The sequence below is a fragment of the Carlito syrichta genome, unplaced genomic scaffold, assembly GCF_000164805.1.
Source record: "Carlito syrichta isolate Samal-C Ts95f unplaced genomic scaffold, Tarsius_syrichta-2.0.1 Scaffold307324, whole genome shotgun sequence".
In the NCBI taxonomy this organism is placed as follows: Eukaryota; Metazoa; Chordata; class Mammalia; order Primates; family Tarsiidae; genus Carlito; species Carlito syrichta.
Window position 1 is genome coordinate 185,196 of NW_007251420.1, and position 18,057 is coordinate 203,252.

An 18,057-nucleotide genomic window follows, 5' to 3' on the forward strand; every position below is an offset into this window, starting at 1 on the left:
ATGTAAGTCCTCCAATCTCACTCCCACAGGCTGAAGATTCTATTGGTGTTCTAGGAGCCCAGAAGGCAAAGGGCTGGCCAAGGGGCTGTCTTTATTTAAATCTTTTTTGTTTCCCAGTGAAATTACTCCTTCTTGCCCTCTGCCATCCAGGAGTCTTCTGGCTTAACCCCTTCATCTTCTGGGGTAGGAGGGGCATTGTAGGAGATGAGAGCCTAGGAGAGAGATCTGAGGTTTTTTGTTTTTTGTTTTAATTTGAGTTGGAGTCTCACTCTGTTGCCCAGGCTGGAGTGCAGTGGTACGCTCAGCCACTGCAGCCTCGACCTGCTGGGCTCCGGCGATCCTTCCACTTCACCCTTCCAAGTAGTCAGAACTGCAGGTGCGTGCTACCACGCCTGGTTAATTTTTTATTTATTGTAGACACAAAGTCTCGCCAAGTTGCCCAGGTGGGCTCAGGCAATCCACTCGCCTTGGCCTCCCACAGGCTGAGCCACCAAACTCGGCTGGAGATTTGAGGATTTAACCACCTCCTTGGGCAGATTTTCAGCCCCCTGTGTTCCGGCCCCACCCTACATCCTGGTCTTCAGATGTACCTACTGCCTCTATTTCCTTTTTTTCTATTTTTGAGAATCAATTTGCATAAGTAGAGAGGGTCCAGACACAATTTCTAAAAAAGTTATCTGCTCCTGCCTCTATTTCCTTTTTTTCTATTTTTGAGAATCAGTTTGCATAAGTAGAGAGGGTCCAGACACAATTTCTAAAAAAATTATCTGCTCCTGGTGTTTATTTTTCTTTTTGCTATAGAAAAAATTTCAGACATAAAAAAGAAAATAAGAAAAAAAGATAATGACTCTCTTGCACCATAATTCAGCTTCAATAATTATCAGTACATGACTGATTGGAGTGCCTTTCCCACAATCATTTCAATTAATGTTTTTTGGTTAATTTAGGTTTTCTAATTCTTTTAAAGTCAACTTTGATATTTCTGTTATTTTTATAGTAAAGGATCCATTTATTAGCCTTGTGGCTAAGAGCTATATCATTCCAGAAACAGACTGGATTTGTATCTCCATGTGGGTAGTCATTTAAGCGCTCTGTGCCTCAGTTTCCTCATCTGTAAAATGCGAATAATAATATTACTTATTTCTTCATGTTGTTGAAAAGATTCGATTAAGTCATACATGCAAAGCACTTAAAATAATGCCTACAAAAACAACCTATCAGGTACAATGTTCACTATTTGGGGAACAGGGACAGTAGAAGCCCAATTCCTACCAGAACATAATACTAATACCCATGTAATAAACATGCACTTGTACCCCCTGAATCTAAAAAATAAGAAGAAGAAGAAGAAGAAATGATGCCTGGCACATACTAATGCAAGTTATTGCTATTATTTAAATTTTAAAATTGATTAACATAACTTTTTTAATGGCATTCTCTTATGATTTTAAAGTTCTCTATTTTATTTTTAGTTATGTCCCTTTTTCATTCCTAATATAGTTTACTTGTAAATATTCTCTTTTCTTCTTAATTACTGTTGCATAGATTGCCTATCTTAATAATCTTTTCAAATAATTACCATTTGGATTTATTAACCATCCTATGCTTGATAGTCTTCTGTTTCATTATTTTCCACGATTAACTTTTATATTTACATTCTTCTGCTTTCTTTGGGTTTTCTTTCTTGTTTTTGTTTTTGTTTTTGTTTTTTTGAGTCAAGGTGTCACTCTATTGCCCAGGCTGGAGTGCAGTGGTACAATCATGACTCACTGCAGCCTTGAACTTTTGGGCTCAGGCGATCCTCCTGCCTCAGCCTCCCAAGTAGTTGGGACTACAGGCATGCATCCGCACACCGGCTAATTTGATTTATCATTTTGTAATGGCCAGGTCTCACTACGTTGCCTAGGCTGGTCTCAGTCTCCTGGGCTCACGCAATCCTCCTGCCTCGGCCTCTCAAACTGCTGAGATTACATGCATGAGCCACCACCTCCAGCACTTGTTCTTTTTCTAGTTTAATCTTTAGTTGAATGCTTATCATATTTATCTTTCTTCCTTCCTTCCTTCCTTCCTTCCTTCCTTTCTTCCTTCCTTCCTTCCTTCCTTCTTCATTTCCTCTAAATATACTGCATCCCATAAGTTTCAATAAGTTGTTACAAATGTTGAATTCTAGATATTTAATAACTTCCAGTGTGATTTTCTATTAAACTGTACTAGACATTATTTATATCATGGGTTTAATAGAAAACCACAGTGGAAATTTGGTTTACATATTTAAACTATAGAAACATAACACATTTACTGAGGCTTTTCTATGACCAGGTATGTTCTCTCTTTGTAAATATTTCATTTGTACTTGAAAAAGGGGTATAATCCTTATTTGTTGGAAATTGTATATATACGCGTCTTTGGTTCGTATTTTCTTTAGTCTTAATTTTTTTCATCTGTATTAAGGTCTCCCATTATGACCGTGGATTGTGAAATCCTACCTTTTTAATTGTATACATTCTGAGGCTGTGTTCATTTATTACTCTATAGTCATGAAGGTGAAGGAGGAAAAGGCTGGGATAGGAAAACTGAACCCCACGAACTACAGGAGGAGGTGTGCAAATCAGAGAGGTAAGGTCATGGTGAGGACTTGATGCAAATCCCAGGAGGGACTGAGAGTGTTTGGGGCCCTTGTAACAGCTCACCCACAGTGTCTCCTCAAAGGTGGTGGGACCATGCCATCATGTCCTAAAGGGACCATGTGGTCTGGCTGGAGACAGGAAACTGCCACTTTGCCTGTGTAGATTAGGGTATAGCTTCCCCAACACAAAATGTAATTTACCTGATTTTACAAGATCTACAAAACATAATCAATGCCAAACATCAACATTTTAGAGATTCTGAAACTGGCAATTCAGCTAAAATCATTGGAAAAAGGTGTCGAGGAAAGACATTTCTGCTGCTTCTGAACTTCTGACTCGGAGGCCCCAAGTCTCCCATGCTGTACAGAGAAGAAGCCACAGGGCTTAGGAAGAGCCACTCAGATAGGCTGCTACCCCCCTTCTTACCTCAGCCCACTTGGAGGGAAATGCTATTTTCGCTGCCCAGCTAGAAGCTTGAGCAGCTGTGGAACATGAAGGGCCACTCTGGAGTCATCAAGCGAGAAGAATGCCCTGAATAGTTTGCTGGTGGGGCTTGGCATGTGTCCTGAGCCAGACTCTACAAAATGCTTCCATGAGAATAGAGGGGCTGCAGAGACAGGAAGGAGAGAGAGTGGGTGTGGGTGAGGACAAGCCACCCTATTGTTCGCCACCGGCACAGCCACACTCTTTTGATTGTGATAGAAGCCAGGGGGAAAAAATGGGACAATTTAGATCCAGTACAGAAAGTAAAATATTTTTTGCCGGGTGCAGTGGTTCACACCTGTAATCCCAGTGCTTTGAGTGGTTGAGGCAGGAGGATTGCTTGAGCCCAGGGAGTTACAGACTAGCTTGTGCAATATAGCAAGACTTTGTCTCTACAAAAAAATTTTTTAAATTAACTGGGTATGGTGGCACATGCCTATGTCCTAGCTACTCGGGAGGCTGAGGCAGAGGATTGCTTGAGTCCAGGAAGTCAAGGCTGCAGTGAGCTATGATCATGCCACTGCACTCCAGCCTGGGAGATAGAGTGAGTCTCTAAAAATAGATAGACGAGATGGATAGATAGATAGATAGACAGATAGAATAATTTTTGACTGCCATCTCCTCCAATTTCTTTTTTTTTTTTTTTTGAGTTGGAGTTCCACTCTGTCACCCAAACTGGAGTGCAGTGGCATGCTCACGGCCACCCCAGTGTTGACCTGCTGGGCTCAGGTGATCCTTCCGCCTCAGCCTTCCAAGTAGCTGGAACTACAGGCGTGTGCCACCTGGCCTGGCTAATTTTTCTTGATTTATTGTGGAGATGAGGTCTCACCAAGCTGCCCAGGCTGGTCTTAAACTCCTAGACTCAGACAATCCTCTCACCTTGGCCTCCCAAAGTGCTGGGATTATAGGTTTGAGTTACCTTGCCTGGACCTTTAATTTCTTTAATATGTATATTCTTTATATGTATAGCCCTTTATAATTTATGTATTGCATTTCTATACACGATCCCATTCTATCTTTTCAAAAGGCTTGCCGAGTCAGTTCATTCCCACATTACAGATGAGGACACTGAGTCCCAGAAAGGTAAAATGGTCACAGATCAAGTAAAGGCAAGCCAGGAAGCACCTAAGGCAACAGTTCTTTGGGTGGAGGTCTTTCTGATATTCCTGCTGCTTTTCATTTCCATTTCTGGCCTCAAGAGTGGAGAGCAGAAATTTGTTGGAAGATCCAAGTATGCTAAGCCTTTGGAGAGCTACTTACCTCTAAGCACTGGTGTCCACTGCTTACCTCAAATTACAGCTTGCTTAAGGAATATAGTACAGGAAGAGAAGTTCCCCCATGCAGGGGGGGAGAGAGGAAGAAGGATGGGTACCAGTCATTCTGATGTTCTCCTAAAAAGCAAGACTGCACTTCATAAAAATCTCCACCTCACTTTCTTCGTCCCCATTGCTCCTAAGAGAGACTGGGGTGAAGTAGTGCTCTAGAGAGTTTTGGACACTAATGTTCAAGTTACCTGACTCCTTTTGCCTAGGAATACACCAGCCAGAGTAAACATTCAACACATCTCTAAAAGGTTCTGACATGCTTCTCCATGGTTTAGCTTGGTGTGGAGTTTCCAGTGAATGCCCAGGCATCTAGCATCTGCATTTCAGGACTTTGAGCCAAGAGGTAGCCCTCTCCTCCAGGAAAAAAAAAAATCAAGTTAAGGTAGATATTGATATAAGAACACAATGTCTAATTTTCCAGTCTGCTACAGTCTTTCAAATTTTAGTTGTCTTGTTCTTCAAAAATAGTCATAATAATCCACATGTGTTGACGAGCCTGCCCTTGGGCATATTGTCACCTTGGGATTCCAAATTCAAAAGTATCCTAGATGAGTGATTCTTAAACATTTTTACTGCAGTTCACTTAAGCAGGGCAGAACATGTCTGCCACCCACTTAACCTCACCCATTTTCATTTCCCCTCCAAAAAGAAAGAAAGAAAGAAAGAAAGAAAACAACCTGAAAAGGTTCAAAAGAAGAAAGTAATTTTAGTATTCAGCATGTGAATAATTCAAGTTAGAGCATCAATATAAAAAATTATAAATTAAAGCTATTGTTGGTACAAATAGTCATCATTATGTATTGTAGAACTAATCAACTGATCTACAAAAAAGGGGCCCATCCTGAAGTTAGACTAGCAGAAATTTATACGAGAAAGCAGTAACAGTGAAAAATGACAACCAATACTTCTCATTTCCACTTTAACATATAAAGAGCTTCAAAGTTATCACTCACCCTCACTACAACAAAAACACTGAACAAGCTGAAAATCAATCACTTTTCTTAATCTTATCAAAGAATTGAAGCCACAGGACAAATTTGCACTCCCCCTCCCCAAATTGGAGAGACTGGCAAATATAGAGAATACAGATCAGCTTATTGAAGCCAAAGGTGCTGGAATCTGTAATGGGTAGAAAGACTTAACTGGTAATTTCAACGAATTGCCAGAGGCTGAGTGTGGACTAGCTTTAGAGTTAAAAACTCCTAGGGATAAGAGTTACATTAAATTTCTTGCCAGAAACCATGGAAGCAAGAAGACAGTGGAGTGAAATAGTTAAATGGTTGAAAGAAAAAAGCTGCCAACCTAGAATTTTATATCCATAAAATTGTCCTTCAAACATGAAGGAGAAATAAGACCCGCTAAGGCAAACAAAAACCAAGGAAATCTGTTGCCACTAGACCTGCTTTGGAAGAAATATTTTTTTAAAGTCCTTCAGAGAGAAGGAGAATCAGGTCAGAAGCTCAGATGTACATAAAGGAAGAAAGAGCATAAAAGAAGGAATAAGCAAAGGTAAAATAAGATCTCTATTTTAAAAATTTCTATCTAATTTAACAGGTAGCTGTTCAGTAATAATAGTGGCAATATATTGGATGACTATAGCATATGGGTATATGGGATGAATGGAAGCAATGTTATAAGAGATGAGAAGGAGAAATGTTTAAAACTTGGTTATAAGCCCAATGCTCTATTCAAGAAATGTCAATAATGTTATTTGAAAGTGGACTTAGATTAGTTGTAAATGTATATTGCAAACTTTAGGGTAACCACTAGAATTTTTTAAGGAATATAATTGATATGCTAAAAGAGGTGAGAAAACAAAATTCTATAAAATGTTCAACTAAAGCCAGAGGAGGAGCTGGGTGTGGTGGCACATGCCTGTGGTCCCACCTACCACCCAGGAGGCTGAGGCAGAAAAATGGCTTGAGCCTAGAAGTTTAAGCCCAGGCTAGGAGACATAATGAGACCCTATATCTTTAAAAAAAAAAAAAAAAAGGCATAAAAATTGGGAAATTAAAAAAAAAATAAAAGTGCAATAAACACAAAACAGTTGAAAACATGATAGATATTAATCCAATGATATCAGTAATCACTTTAAATGTGGATTAGTTAAACATATCAGTTAAAAGACAGAGGGTATCAGAGTGGATTAAAAAACAAAACCTAACTATATAACAAGAAGCTCGTACAAAATATAAAGACACAGATAGATTAAAAGTAAAGGGATGGATAAAGAGATGCCTTGCTAACATGAATCAGACAAGATTGGGTGCATTCAGGATGGTATGGCTGTAGACCATGCTAACACTAATCAAAAGAAAGCAAGCATAGCTATCTTAATTTCAAACAAAAAAGAATTCAGAGCAAAGAAAGTCTCTTTAACAGAGATGAAGGGGAACATTACATCATAATAAAGGCGTCAATTCTCCAGGAAAATGTAACAGTCCTTAACATGTATGCACCTAACAGCAGAGCATCAGAATACATGAGGCAAAAACTGACAAAACTGCGAGAAGAATAAACAAATAAACCATTATGGTTGTAGAATTCAACACCCATCTATCAGTAATTGACAGATTCAGCAGGCAGAAAATCAACAAAGACACAGTTGAACTGAACAGCACATTATTTGACTGGATCCAATTGACTCTTTCGAGTTAATAGTCTCTTTAGACTACTTTAACCAACAACAGCAGAATGCTCATTCTTTTCAAGCTCATATGGAACATTCATCAAGATAGACCACATTCTGGGCCATAAACATATCTTTATAGATTTAAAAGAATAGAAATCATACAAGATATGGTCTACCCACACTGGAATTAAACTAGAAGCAATAACAGAAAGATAACTGGAAAATTCCAAATATTTAGAGATTAAACAATATCTAAATCACACATGAGTGAAAGAACTATTAAGAGAAATTTTTAAATATTTTGAACTAAATGAAAATGAAAATTCAGTTTATCAAAATTTCTGGAATGCAGTGAAAACAGTGCTTAGAGAGAAATTTACAGCGTTGAATGCATGTGTTAGAAAAGAGAAAGATCTACAGTCAACAATCTAAGCTTCCATTTTAGGAAGCAAGAGGAAGAACTGCAAAAAGAATTCTAAGGCAATAAGAAAAAATAGATAATAAAAATGTTAGAGCAGAAATAAATAAAATTGGAAATAGGAAACAATAGAGAAAGTCAATGAAACTAAAGCTAGCTCTTTGAAAAGCTTAATAAAAATCGATGAACCTCTAGCCAAGCTAACTAAGAAAAACAGAGAGAAGACATACATTACTAACATTCTAAATGAAAGAGGGGGCTGGGCATGGTGGCTCATATCTGTAATCCAGCACTTTGAGAGGCTAAGGTGGGAGGATTGCTTGAGCCCAGGAGTTTGCAACCAGCCTGGGTAGCATAGTGAGACACTGTCTCTACAATTTTAAAAAAATGTGGTGGGGCTCAGAGGCTTAGCCTATAATTCCAGCGCTTTGGGAGGCCAAGACAAGTGGATTGATTGCCTGAGCCTATGGGTTTGAGACCAGCCCAGGCAACTTGGCGGGACTTCATCTCTACAATAAATCAAAAATAAGCCAGGTGTGGTAGCGTGCACTTGTAGTTCTGGCTACTTGGATGATTGAGGCAGAAAGATCGCTGGAGCCCAGCAGGTCAACACTGGGGTGGCCGTGAGCATGCCACTGCACTCCAGCCTGGGCGACAGAGTGAGACTCCAACTCAAAAAAAAAAGAAAAAGTGGTCATTACTATCAATCTCATGGACATTAAAAGGATAATAAAAGAATATTTTTTCCATGTTTCTCTAAAACATTTATTGATCAATGATTTGATTTTATTAAATTAGGAGCCTATTAAGTAGTTCTATTAATAAAAGACTATTATGAACAACTCTATGCCTACAAATTTGATAACTTGGATGACATGGACTAATTCCTTGAAAAGCACAAAGTACCACAATTAACATGGGAGAAATAAATCGTCTGACTAGGACTGTTCCTACTAAATTGTGTGGAGATTACTCAAAGAACTAAAAGTAGATCTCCCATTTGATCCAGCAATCCCACTACTAGCTATCTACCCTAAGGAATGAAGGTTGTTATAAAAGTCACCTGCACCCGCATGTTCATTGCAACACAAAGTTTTTCTATGACATTTTGGAAACGGCAAAATTATAGAGATAGTAAGTAAAAAGAAGTTTGGGCGCAGAGGAAGGATGGATATGTGAAACACAGAGCATTTTTAGGGTAATGAACCTATTCTATATGATATTGTAATTGTGAATGCATGTCATTATGCACTTTTAAGAACCCATAGAAGTTATCTATTCAACAGGAAGATAAATCTATATGTAACCTATAGACTATAGTGAATAATAATTTGTCAATATAGACCAATATAGACTGGCGCAGTGGCTTATGCCTGTAATCCCAACACTTTAGGAGGCAGAGGCGAGAGGATTGCCTGAGCTCAGGGGTTCGAGACCAGCCTGAGCAACATGGCAAGACCTTGTCTCTACAATAAATCAGAAAATTAGCTGGGCATCATGGCACACACTTGTGTTTCCAGCTACTAGGAAGGCTGAGGCGGAAGGATCACCTGAGTCCAGCAAGTCGAGACTGCAGGAGCTGTGAACATACCAGTGCTCTCCAGCCTGGGTGACAGAGTGACTCGGACTATATATATATATATATATAAATAAAAAGAAGTTTATATATATATATATATTCATTAATTGTAACAAATGTACCACAGAATTAATAATAGGGAAACAGTGAGGGTAGGGTCGGAGTAGGTATATTGTACTCTATGTACTAATTGCTCAATTATTCTGTAAATCTAAAACTATAAAACATCTATTAATTATTTCTAAAATTGTTGACCAACTCAAGACAACACTGATGTTAAACTGGTGACAACTGAGAGCTGAGAGAATTCCAGCTGCCTCTGTGTGCACAGACCTGGTGGCAGCTTTGTGTGTTCCCCAGGGTTACACAGCAATCAGGCTTCCTAGTGGAATTCCAATCGGGGTTCTTGGTAACTCCACTTCTTGAAAACAAGTTTTGAGGAACCCTTAATAATTCACTTTCTGGGTAAGTAGTTTTCTGGTAAGAAGTCCATGTAGACCTGTGTTAGTAAAAGGAGCACTCAATGGAAATGCATATGACTTTCCCATAACAACCAAAATGGGACTTGGCATTTTGAATTACATCCATAACCTGCTGAAGGACTCCCTCCTGGAGCATATGTCATAAGTCACATCTAGTAAAGTAATCACTGCTCTAAATAAGCAAGAATGGAAGTTCTGCTCATTCTAACAGAATCCTGAGGGTATTTCTTCAAGCAACTGTTGAGCTGTTTCAGAAATTGGAACTCTGTTAAACCCAAGCCTCAAGGCAGTGGTTTCATCCTGGTGCCTCATTTCTTCCATGTTGCTTCTGTGACCCCATCTCTAGTAACAGGCAGACTTTACAGAAAAATGCCCATTTTCGGTAACTCTGCCTTCCCCGTCTTTTGTGCTGTGCCCCATAGACTGCTCTTCTGTCCACGCCGGACTTTCAGTCTCCAGTTACCCTCAAAGAAAAAGTGACCAAAAGGGACATCTTTCAGGCCTGCAAAAAGTCCACTGGGGCTTGCGACCAGACAGGCCACAGCAGGAACTGACCAGCCTCGGGAGTGGGGCAAGCAGCCAAGACAGCAGTGTGGACCTTATCAGCAGAACACGTGAGTTCCTTGAGGGTCGCATTCTGGGGAGCATCCTGCTGGTGGGTCTAGATGGGCTCAGCTGGGCAGGGAGATTCCCTGAAAACTATGGCCAATGCCCCGTGTGGTTCAGCCTTGCTTCTTGGGCCCCTCTGCTCTGCTTCCATAGCTGACCAGCCTTCCTGCTCATTGACACTTCTGGTCAGACCGAGGCCCTCTGTCTCTCCCTGGGGACTTTGAGACCGCCACTCTGGTCCATTCTGTGTTGATTTTATGGTTTAATTCTCAGAATTATATCCAAATTATTTCCAAATTCCTAGGGGCCACACAGCCAATGCCTTAAGAACCAGTAACAAACATGACTGGCACAAGGCATCATGCTCCAGAAGTAACCAGAAGTACTTATTGCATTACCCCCACCCTCCCCTCTCTCCTCAATGGAACTTAAAGGCATGGTACAGAATTGTTTAGTCACCCTGCATTGTAGCTTGCAGGCCCCTAGGAAACTTTCTTTCAGGACTACAGAGCCCCCGAGGTTCTCCTCTGCTCCCATGGAAATCAGCTCTGGGCTAATTAAAAATCAGTCTTTTGCTCTTTCTTGTGGAAAGAAAATGATCAGTCTTAAGGGAGTAAAAAGGGACTGGATCCTTAGAGCACAGCATGGCGTTTCATTCTTTCTAGACTTCACTAATGTTTCTGGGGACATGATTTCACCCTCAGCCTACTCCAAACCTGCCTAGTAAGTAGTAGTTAATTGATTTCCACTATATATTCCTCTGTCCTAAGATGGCAACATTAGTTTATTTTATCATCTAAACCTGCAAAAGAGTGTGGAAGGCCTTGACTGTGTCTTGTGAGAAATGAGTTCACAAAGCCTGCTGACAAAGTCAACAGCCACAGTGGTTTTTCTGCAGCCCCGGGGTCTGAGTTGATACCTGCCATTCTTCTTGCGGCAGTAGAAGGCTCAGTTGTCAGTCATCCACTTGTTCCAAGCAGAACAGGCATCGCGTGTGTGATGCAGGTATCAGCCCTCCTCTGCCGCATCACAAGGTCAGTGGCAATGTCTTGGAGAAAGGAAAGTATAACAGTGCCAGCATCATTTTACCTGCATCATCTGGATAATTGCCTAAATCTCTCATTTCTTCTTGTGGTTGAGCACAGGATTTTCCTCTGCGAGAGTCCTGTCTCCTGTGAACTCATCCAGACAGCCTGGTCACTTAGCCCGGTGAAAACTCCCACTTCAGAGGAAAGGGGGATCCTGCAGAATATGGGGTGGTCTGGGCTGGGTGGGGTGGCTAGACATGGCTGGCCTGAGTGTCAGACAGGCTGCCGATGAAGGACTGAGAAGAGACCCCCTCAGTTCCCGGTTTGCAGAATAATGGCAAGGAGTCACAAGACAATACATGTGAAGGGGCTTTGTACCTGTGAAAGCACTTTCAGAATGATAGTTTAATATAATTTTGTCAACCACATGTGTAGTATTAGTAATTATAACTATAAATTTGAAGCAAAGACCACACTACTCACTTTTATTCCTTTCAGAAAGACCCATGAGGGTGCCTTTAAAATACACTTTAGGGTTCCTAACCATCAGGATAGTTGTGAAATACGTAAGCCAGGCCAGGCATAGTGGCTCACACCGATAATCCCAGCACTTTGGGAGGTGTAGGCAGGAGGATCACTTGATCCCAGGAGTTCAAGACCAACCTGGGCAACATAGTAAGACCCTGCCTCTACAAAAATAACTTAAAAATTAGCCGGTTGTAATGGTGTGTGCCTGTAGTCCCAGCTACATAGGGGGCTGAGGCAGGGAGATTGCTTGAGCCCAGGAGCCTGAGATTGCAGTAAGCTATGATTGCACCAGTGAATTCAGCTAAGGTGACAAAGCAAGACCTGTGTCTAAAAAAAAGAAAAGAAAAAGAAATACACAAGTCAGCTGCCTGACACATTCAATGTGGAATGGGCTTGGGTATCTGTACTTTTCTGTTAGGTTCCATGTGTACCTAGTTAAAGATACCCTGTCTCCAGTGTTGCTAAAACTTTTTTTAAAAGATCCACTGTCCCACCGGGCATGGTGGCTCACACCTATAATCACAGCACTTTGGGAGGCCAAGGTGAGAGGATTGCCTGAGCCCACGGGTTCGAGACCAGCCTGAGCAACTTGGCAAGTCCTCACTTCTACAATAAATAAAAAAATTAGCTGGGCGTGGTGGTACATGTCTGTGATTCCAGCCATTTGGAAGGCTGAGGCAGAAGGATCGCTTTAGCCCAGCAGGTCGAGGCTGCGGTTGGCCATAAGTGTGTCACTGTACTCCAGCCTGGGTGACAGAGTAAGACTCAAAGAAAAAAAAAAACAAAAACAAAAGATCCACTGTCTTAAAGAAATTTGCTGCTTCCTTGAACCACATTCAAACCTACAGAACCTTGTGAAGTTCCTGCTGTCACTCCAGTTGAGGTTCAGGGAACAGCTGGTCCTCAATCCCACAGCAGGTCAGGGCAGGATAGAGGCCAGCCCAGCCAGACCTCCTGGTCCTTCTCATGCTGGTTCCAGCCCTGTACATGGAGGCCAGCCCCTTGCTTCCAAGTCACTTTCTGGATCATCTTAGAGCCCCTTAGAGAAAACCTTTTGCATCCAGGGAAGACTGGACCACAAACAGAGTTGTATTAGTGGTGGTCTGCACACAGAATTATGGGAGGAGAAACAGGAACACATACCAAGGTGGTGAGCAGTGGGAGGGGGAGTGACACAGGCTTCCTAGAGCAGGTCATACCTGAGGTGGGTCTTAAATAATAAGTAAAAATTAACTATTCCTTTAGGAGACTGAGGCAGGAGGATCACTTGAGGTCAGGAGTTCGAGACTAGCTTGGGCAACATGATGAGACCCCATCTCTACAAAAAAGAAAAATAAATAAATAACCAGGCATGATAGCATGAGCTTACAGTTGTAGCTACCCAGGAGGCTGAAATGGGAGGACCACTTGTACCCAGGAATTTGAGGCTGCAGTGAGCTATGATCAAGGCATTGTACTCTTGCCTGGGTGATAGAGTGAGACCCTATGTCTTAAAAAAATAAAGAATTAAAAATAGTTTTTAAAATTAGCTTAAAAAGGCAACTGAGGCAACTGGGAGAATTAGAGACACTTTATACATCTTTTCTTTTCTAGTTTTTTTGTGGTATAATTTACTAATAAAATTATATATATTTAAGGTCTACAACATGATGATTTGATATATGTTTACATTGTGAATCGATGACCACAATCGAATTAAACACATCTATCACCTCACATAGTTACCTTTCTGTGTGTGAGTGATAAGAATACTTACAATCTCTCTTAGCAAATTTAATGTATATACGACAATATTAACTATAGTCACCTTGCTAGATCTGCAGAACATTTTTGTCTCTGACCACATCTCCCATTTCCCACCCCCAGCCCCTGATAAACACTTTCTACTCTCTGTTTCTGTGAGTTCAATTTTTTTAGATTCTACATGTAAGTGAGATTATGCAGTATTTCTGGCTTATTTAACTTAGCCTTATGTCCTCCATTTTCTTCCATGTTGTCACGAATGGTAGGATTTCCTTCTTTTATGGCTAAATAATAATATTTCCTTGATAAAGCATTTTCTTGATAATTAGTGATGTTGAGCACTTTTTCATGTACATGTTGGCCATTTGTATATCTTTTTTAGGAAAATGTCTTTTCTGTTTCTTTTTTTTTTTTAAGATAGTGTCTTGCTGTGTTGCCTAGGCTGGACTCAAACTCCAAGGCTCAAGTGATTCTCCTCCCTCAGCTTTCAAGTTACTGGGACACAGACACATACCACTATAACCTGGCTTCCTTTGCTTATTTTTAAATTGGGTTATTTATTTTTTTCTTATTGAGTTATATGAGTTTTTAAAAATATATATTTTTAATATTACACTCTCATCTCTGAATAACTTGCAAATATTTTCTCCCATTCTGTGGGTTGTCTTTTCATTATGTTCACTGTTTTCTTTATCATGCAGAAGCTTTTCAGTATGATGTTGTCCACCAGTTTATTTTTGCTTTTGTAGCCTATGCATTTGGTGTTGTGTCTAAAAAATCATTGCCAAAACCAACAGGCTTTCTTCCTGCTTTCTCTAAAAGTTTTACAGTTCAGGTTTTTATTTCAAGTTGATTTTTTGTGAGTGGTGTAATATAAGGGTCCAATTTTATTATTTTGCACGTGAATACTTGTTTCCAAACACCAGTTATTCAAGAGACTACTCTTTTCCCATTATGTATTCTTGCCACCCTTGTCAGATATTAGTTGACCATATATATGTGCATTTTTTCTGGACTTTCTATTATATTACATTGGTCTATGTGTCTGTTTCTATGCCAGTACCATACTGTTTCAATTACTATGATTTTGTAATATAGTTTGAAATGAGGAAGTATATATTTTCGCAATTAATCCTCACACCAACACTTTTTTTTCCTCTTTTAATTTTTATTTAAAATTGTGAGGTACAATTCAGGGCTAGGTATACAAATATTCACCGTGCAGGTACCCTATTGATGAGGTGTGCCCCCCCTTCCCCAGGCAGATATCGATTACTATCAATCCCACCTCCCCACCCCCCATCCCCTTCCCCGCAATTTCCCCCCACTTTCAATCCTTTTCTTATAGTAATATGGTAGTTGTTCAAGGTCCACTTATAAGTGAGAACATGTGACACTCAGCTCTTTGTTTCTGGGAAAGATTACTCAGTATTATAAACTCTAATTCCCTCCAGGTTGCTGCAAAGTTCATGATTTTGTTCTTCTTTATGGCTGCGTAGTATTTACATTGTGTATATGTACCACATTTTTAAAAAATCCAGTCCTCTTTTGATAGACAGCACGGTTGGTTCCATATTCTTGCTATTGTGAACAATGCCGCAATAAACATACGTCACACCAACACTTGAAGGGAGATATTATGATCCCTATCTCCAGATCAGGAAACTAAGGATCAAAGAGATGGAGCATGATGTAGCTTGATAATTAAAGAAGCTGGGAAATAAGAACAGGTCTGTTGATTCCCAAACCCTTGCCCTTCCATCATGCTGCTTTCCTTCAAAAGATGTCACTGGCCCTCACCATGATGGACAGGCTGAGAATTTTGTCTTTGCAAGAAACCTACTGGTGAAAGGGACCAGTAGCTAAGGAATAATGCCACAGCAGTTGATTTGTTTATTCTCTGTGTCTATTCTTACTACCACTTTCCCCAATGTGAATATAGCATAAGATGTCAATACTTAGCAGCCAGTCAGTTTTGACTCAAGAACACATATGATGAATAGAATGATCAAGCTGTGGTGAGAGTCAGTAAGAGCCATGCCTTCCATGTTTGGGGAAAAATACATTTTCCAGTTTTGAGAACCTCTTGAGAGACCATTAGGAGAAAGAGCTTTGGAAGCAGTTTTAGAAATATGGTTGCACTTCCACTTTTCTAGGCTACTAATAAGAACTGGAGCCAAGATCCAAGAGAAACAAGACTGACCAAGCCCAGCCTGGATGTGCAGACCCTGGCATCTCAGAATTCTCTTCTGTAGAGTAAAAGAATGTTGTAGGGTAGCCAACTATCTCAGTCTGCCCAGGACTGAAAGGTTTCCCACTATGAGTGAGGCAGGACTTCCAGTATTCAACTAGGTCAGTCCCGGCAAAGTGGATGGTCAGTCATGCCAAATTGGCTATGAGCTGCTAAATGAGGTATTAATAGATATTAAATACTTCACATGGTGTATGATGCATGGTAGTTGGTTCACTTTATACAAGTTAACTCAATGTAAGAGCACAAAGCCCAAATCTTCTTTCTCTCCAAGTGGACATTTATTTGGTTTGTCTTCCCTCATTGGTACTGGGAAGCCTAGGAGATCCTTCTGATGGACGAAGTATGAAAAAATTTCTGACCTTCTCCTTGCCAGGAATTGAGCAACTCTAGGGTCACTAAAAGATCAAAACCACCCCAGATGAGAAGTAAAGGAGAGAAAGGCTGTTTTCTATTCAGACATTGGAGTTTCATATGGTTCCCAGGCCTTAGGACAAAGATATATTTTATGTTGTCTTTCTGATGAGGAAGGAGGAAGGGCTGAGATAGAAAATAAATTTATCTCTAAAGGGGCCTACACTTGGAGTTCATGAGGCAGGTTGTGTCTCAAACAGGAGCAAAGATAACTGGCTACTTTTAGGGTTTAAGATGAGGTGGCTTCCTTACCTTTGTCTACTTAAAAACTTGGATCCTGAAGGGAGTGGTTGAAGAGGGGACAAGAGAGGAAGGGTGAAAGGATTAAGGTCATTCTAGACCTTTTATTCTGCTCCACCCCTTGGGAAGGAAGGCAAATTAAAATTACTCCCAAGGAAACCTATATTTTCTCTCTCTTTTTTCCCTTTGACACATTAAAACCTAGGTGTGTCCTGGAACATATACAGCATTACCTCCCCAGTCGCAAGGGCTGTTCTCCCCAAACAAAACACAAGCAAAAAACCATATTAGAAGAGAATTCTGAGTTAGTGATCCTAACACCTTAAGGGGAAACTTGGGTTGGGAGTCTGAACTTGCAAGTGAACAAATGAAAGTTTAATGAAGTTTCTATAACCATTTTCTTTGAGAGTGAGCTGAAATGGACTCCAGCCTCCTCGCCCACATTCTGAGGAATGCCTTTGTCTAAGTGTCTGTGAATTTCTAGTGGCTTCTAGTCTCAGTGTCACCCTGGCTCCAAGTCCCTCTCTCTCAGTGTCATCATGTTTCACCTTCTGTTCTGTTCTCTGCTGTCACCTCCAGGCCACTTCAGGCATGGAGTTCTGTACTTCTGTGGTTTCCTCTAAGTTGATCATTTAAGGCATTTTGGTGAGCACCAGGCTCTGTTGAAGGTTCAGAAGCATGGAAGGATTTTGTGTTGCAGCAATATTCCATTTTTTTTTTTCATTTTTTTTTTTGTTAAATTATTTTATTTTATTTTGAAGATGTGGGGTACAATTCAGGGTTAGGTATATAAATGTTGATTATGCAGGTACTCTTGTTTATTTTTTAAATTAAATGAAATGTATTTTTTTTTAGCTGGAATCTCACTCTGTCGCCCAGGCTGGAGTGTAGTAGCACAGTCAAGACTACCATATCCTTGACCTACTGGGCTCAGGTTATGTTTCCGACTCAGCCTTCCAAGTATCTAGTGTTAATTTTTATTATTTTGTAATTGTAGAGATGAGATCACTCCAAGTTTCCCAGGCTGATCTTGAACCCCTGGGCTCAGACAATCCTCTCACCTCTGCCTCCTAAAGTGCTAAGATGTGAGCCACCACACCGGGCAGTTTTTTTAAAATGAGGTGCTAGATATCTCTGTTCTTACAAACCCTCTGACCTGGAAATTCCCTTCCCCCACCCCGTATCCTACCACCACCACTTTCCTCTGCTGCTGTAGCCTCTTACTGTATTTTTGGCAACCCCTGACCCACTCTCTCTGTCCCCATCTCTTCACATCTCCTTGCTCCTCAGTTTCTGAGCCCCCTCCCCTCAGCTGCCCCCTCTCCAACAAACACTTGCTCTCCTCACTTTATTTGTCACATCGATTTACCTCTGTCCCCCTCACCCTGAGCCAGGGCCCATTTTCACACAACTAAAGGCATGTAATGTGTTGAGCTAAACACGAAGACCACTTCTAAGTCTAGCTCTTTTACAGCCTAGAGACACTGAAAGAAGGCTTAAGATTTCCTTCTCTCCATTCTCTCTTCCCACCAGCCTCTGTCAGATGAAGGAAGCAGAATCAAGATTCACATTCCCACTGACAGAATTAGGCCCCCATGTCCCTCAAGCTTTCGAAGGGAGAAGCTGCAACTGTTTTAGTGGGTTTTTTGTTTGTTTGTGGGTTTTTGTTGTTTTGAGTCACAGTCTAACTCTGTTGCC

At 40.7% G+C, this 18,057-nt stretch overlaps 1 protein-coding gene across 1 annotated transcript in view; it reads left to right on the plus strand.

The window, feature by feature from the left end:
- The window catches only part of SLC4A5 (solute carrier family 4 member 5), a 111,996-nt gene that overhangs the window by 15,012 nt on the left and 78,927 nt on the right, over positions 1-18,057 (plus strand). Inside the window, exons 3-4 of the mRNA XM_008064375.1 lie at positions 2,536-2,616; positions 9,969-10,160. Of these exons, the coding sequence (XP_008062566.1) occupies positions 2,538-2,616; positions 9,969-10,160 (271 nt within the window). The 5' untranslated portion in view covers positions 2,536-2,537. The remainder of the gene's footprint in view (positions 1-2,535; positions 2,617-9,968; positions 10,161-18,057) is intronic.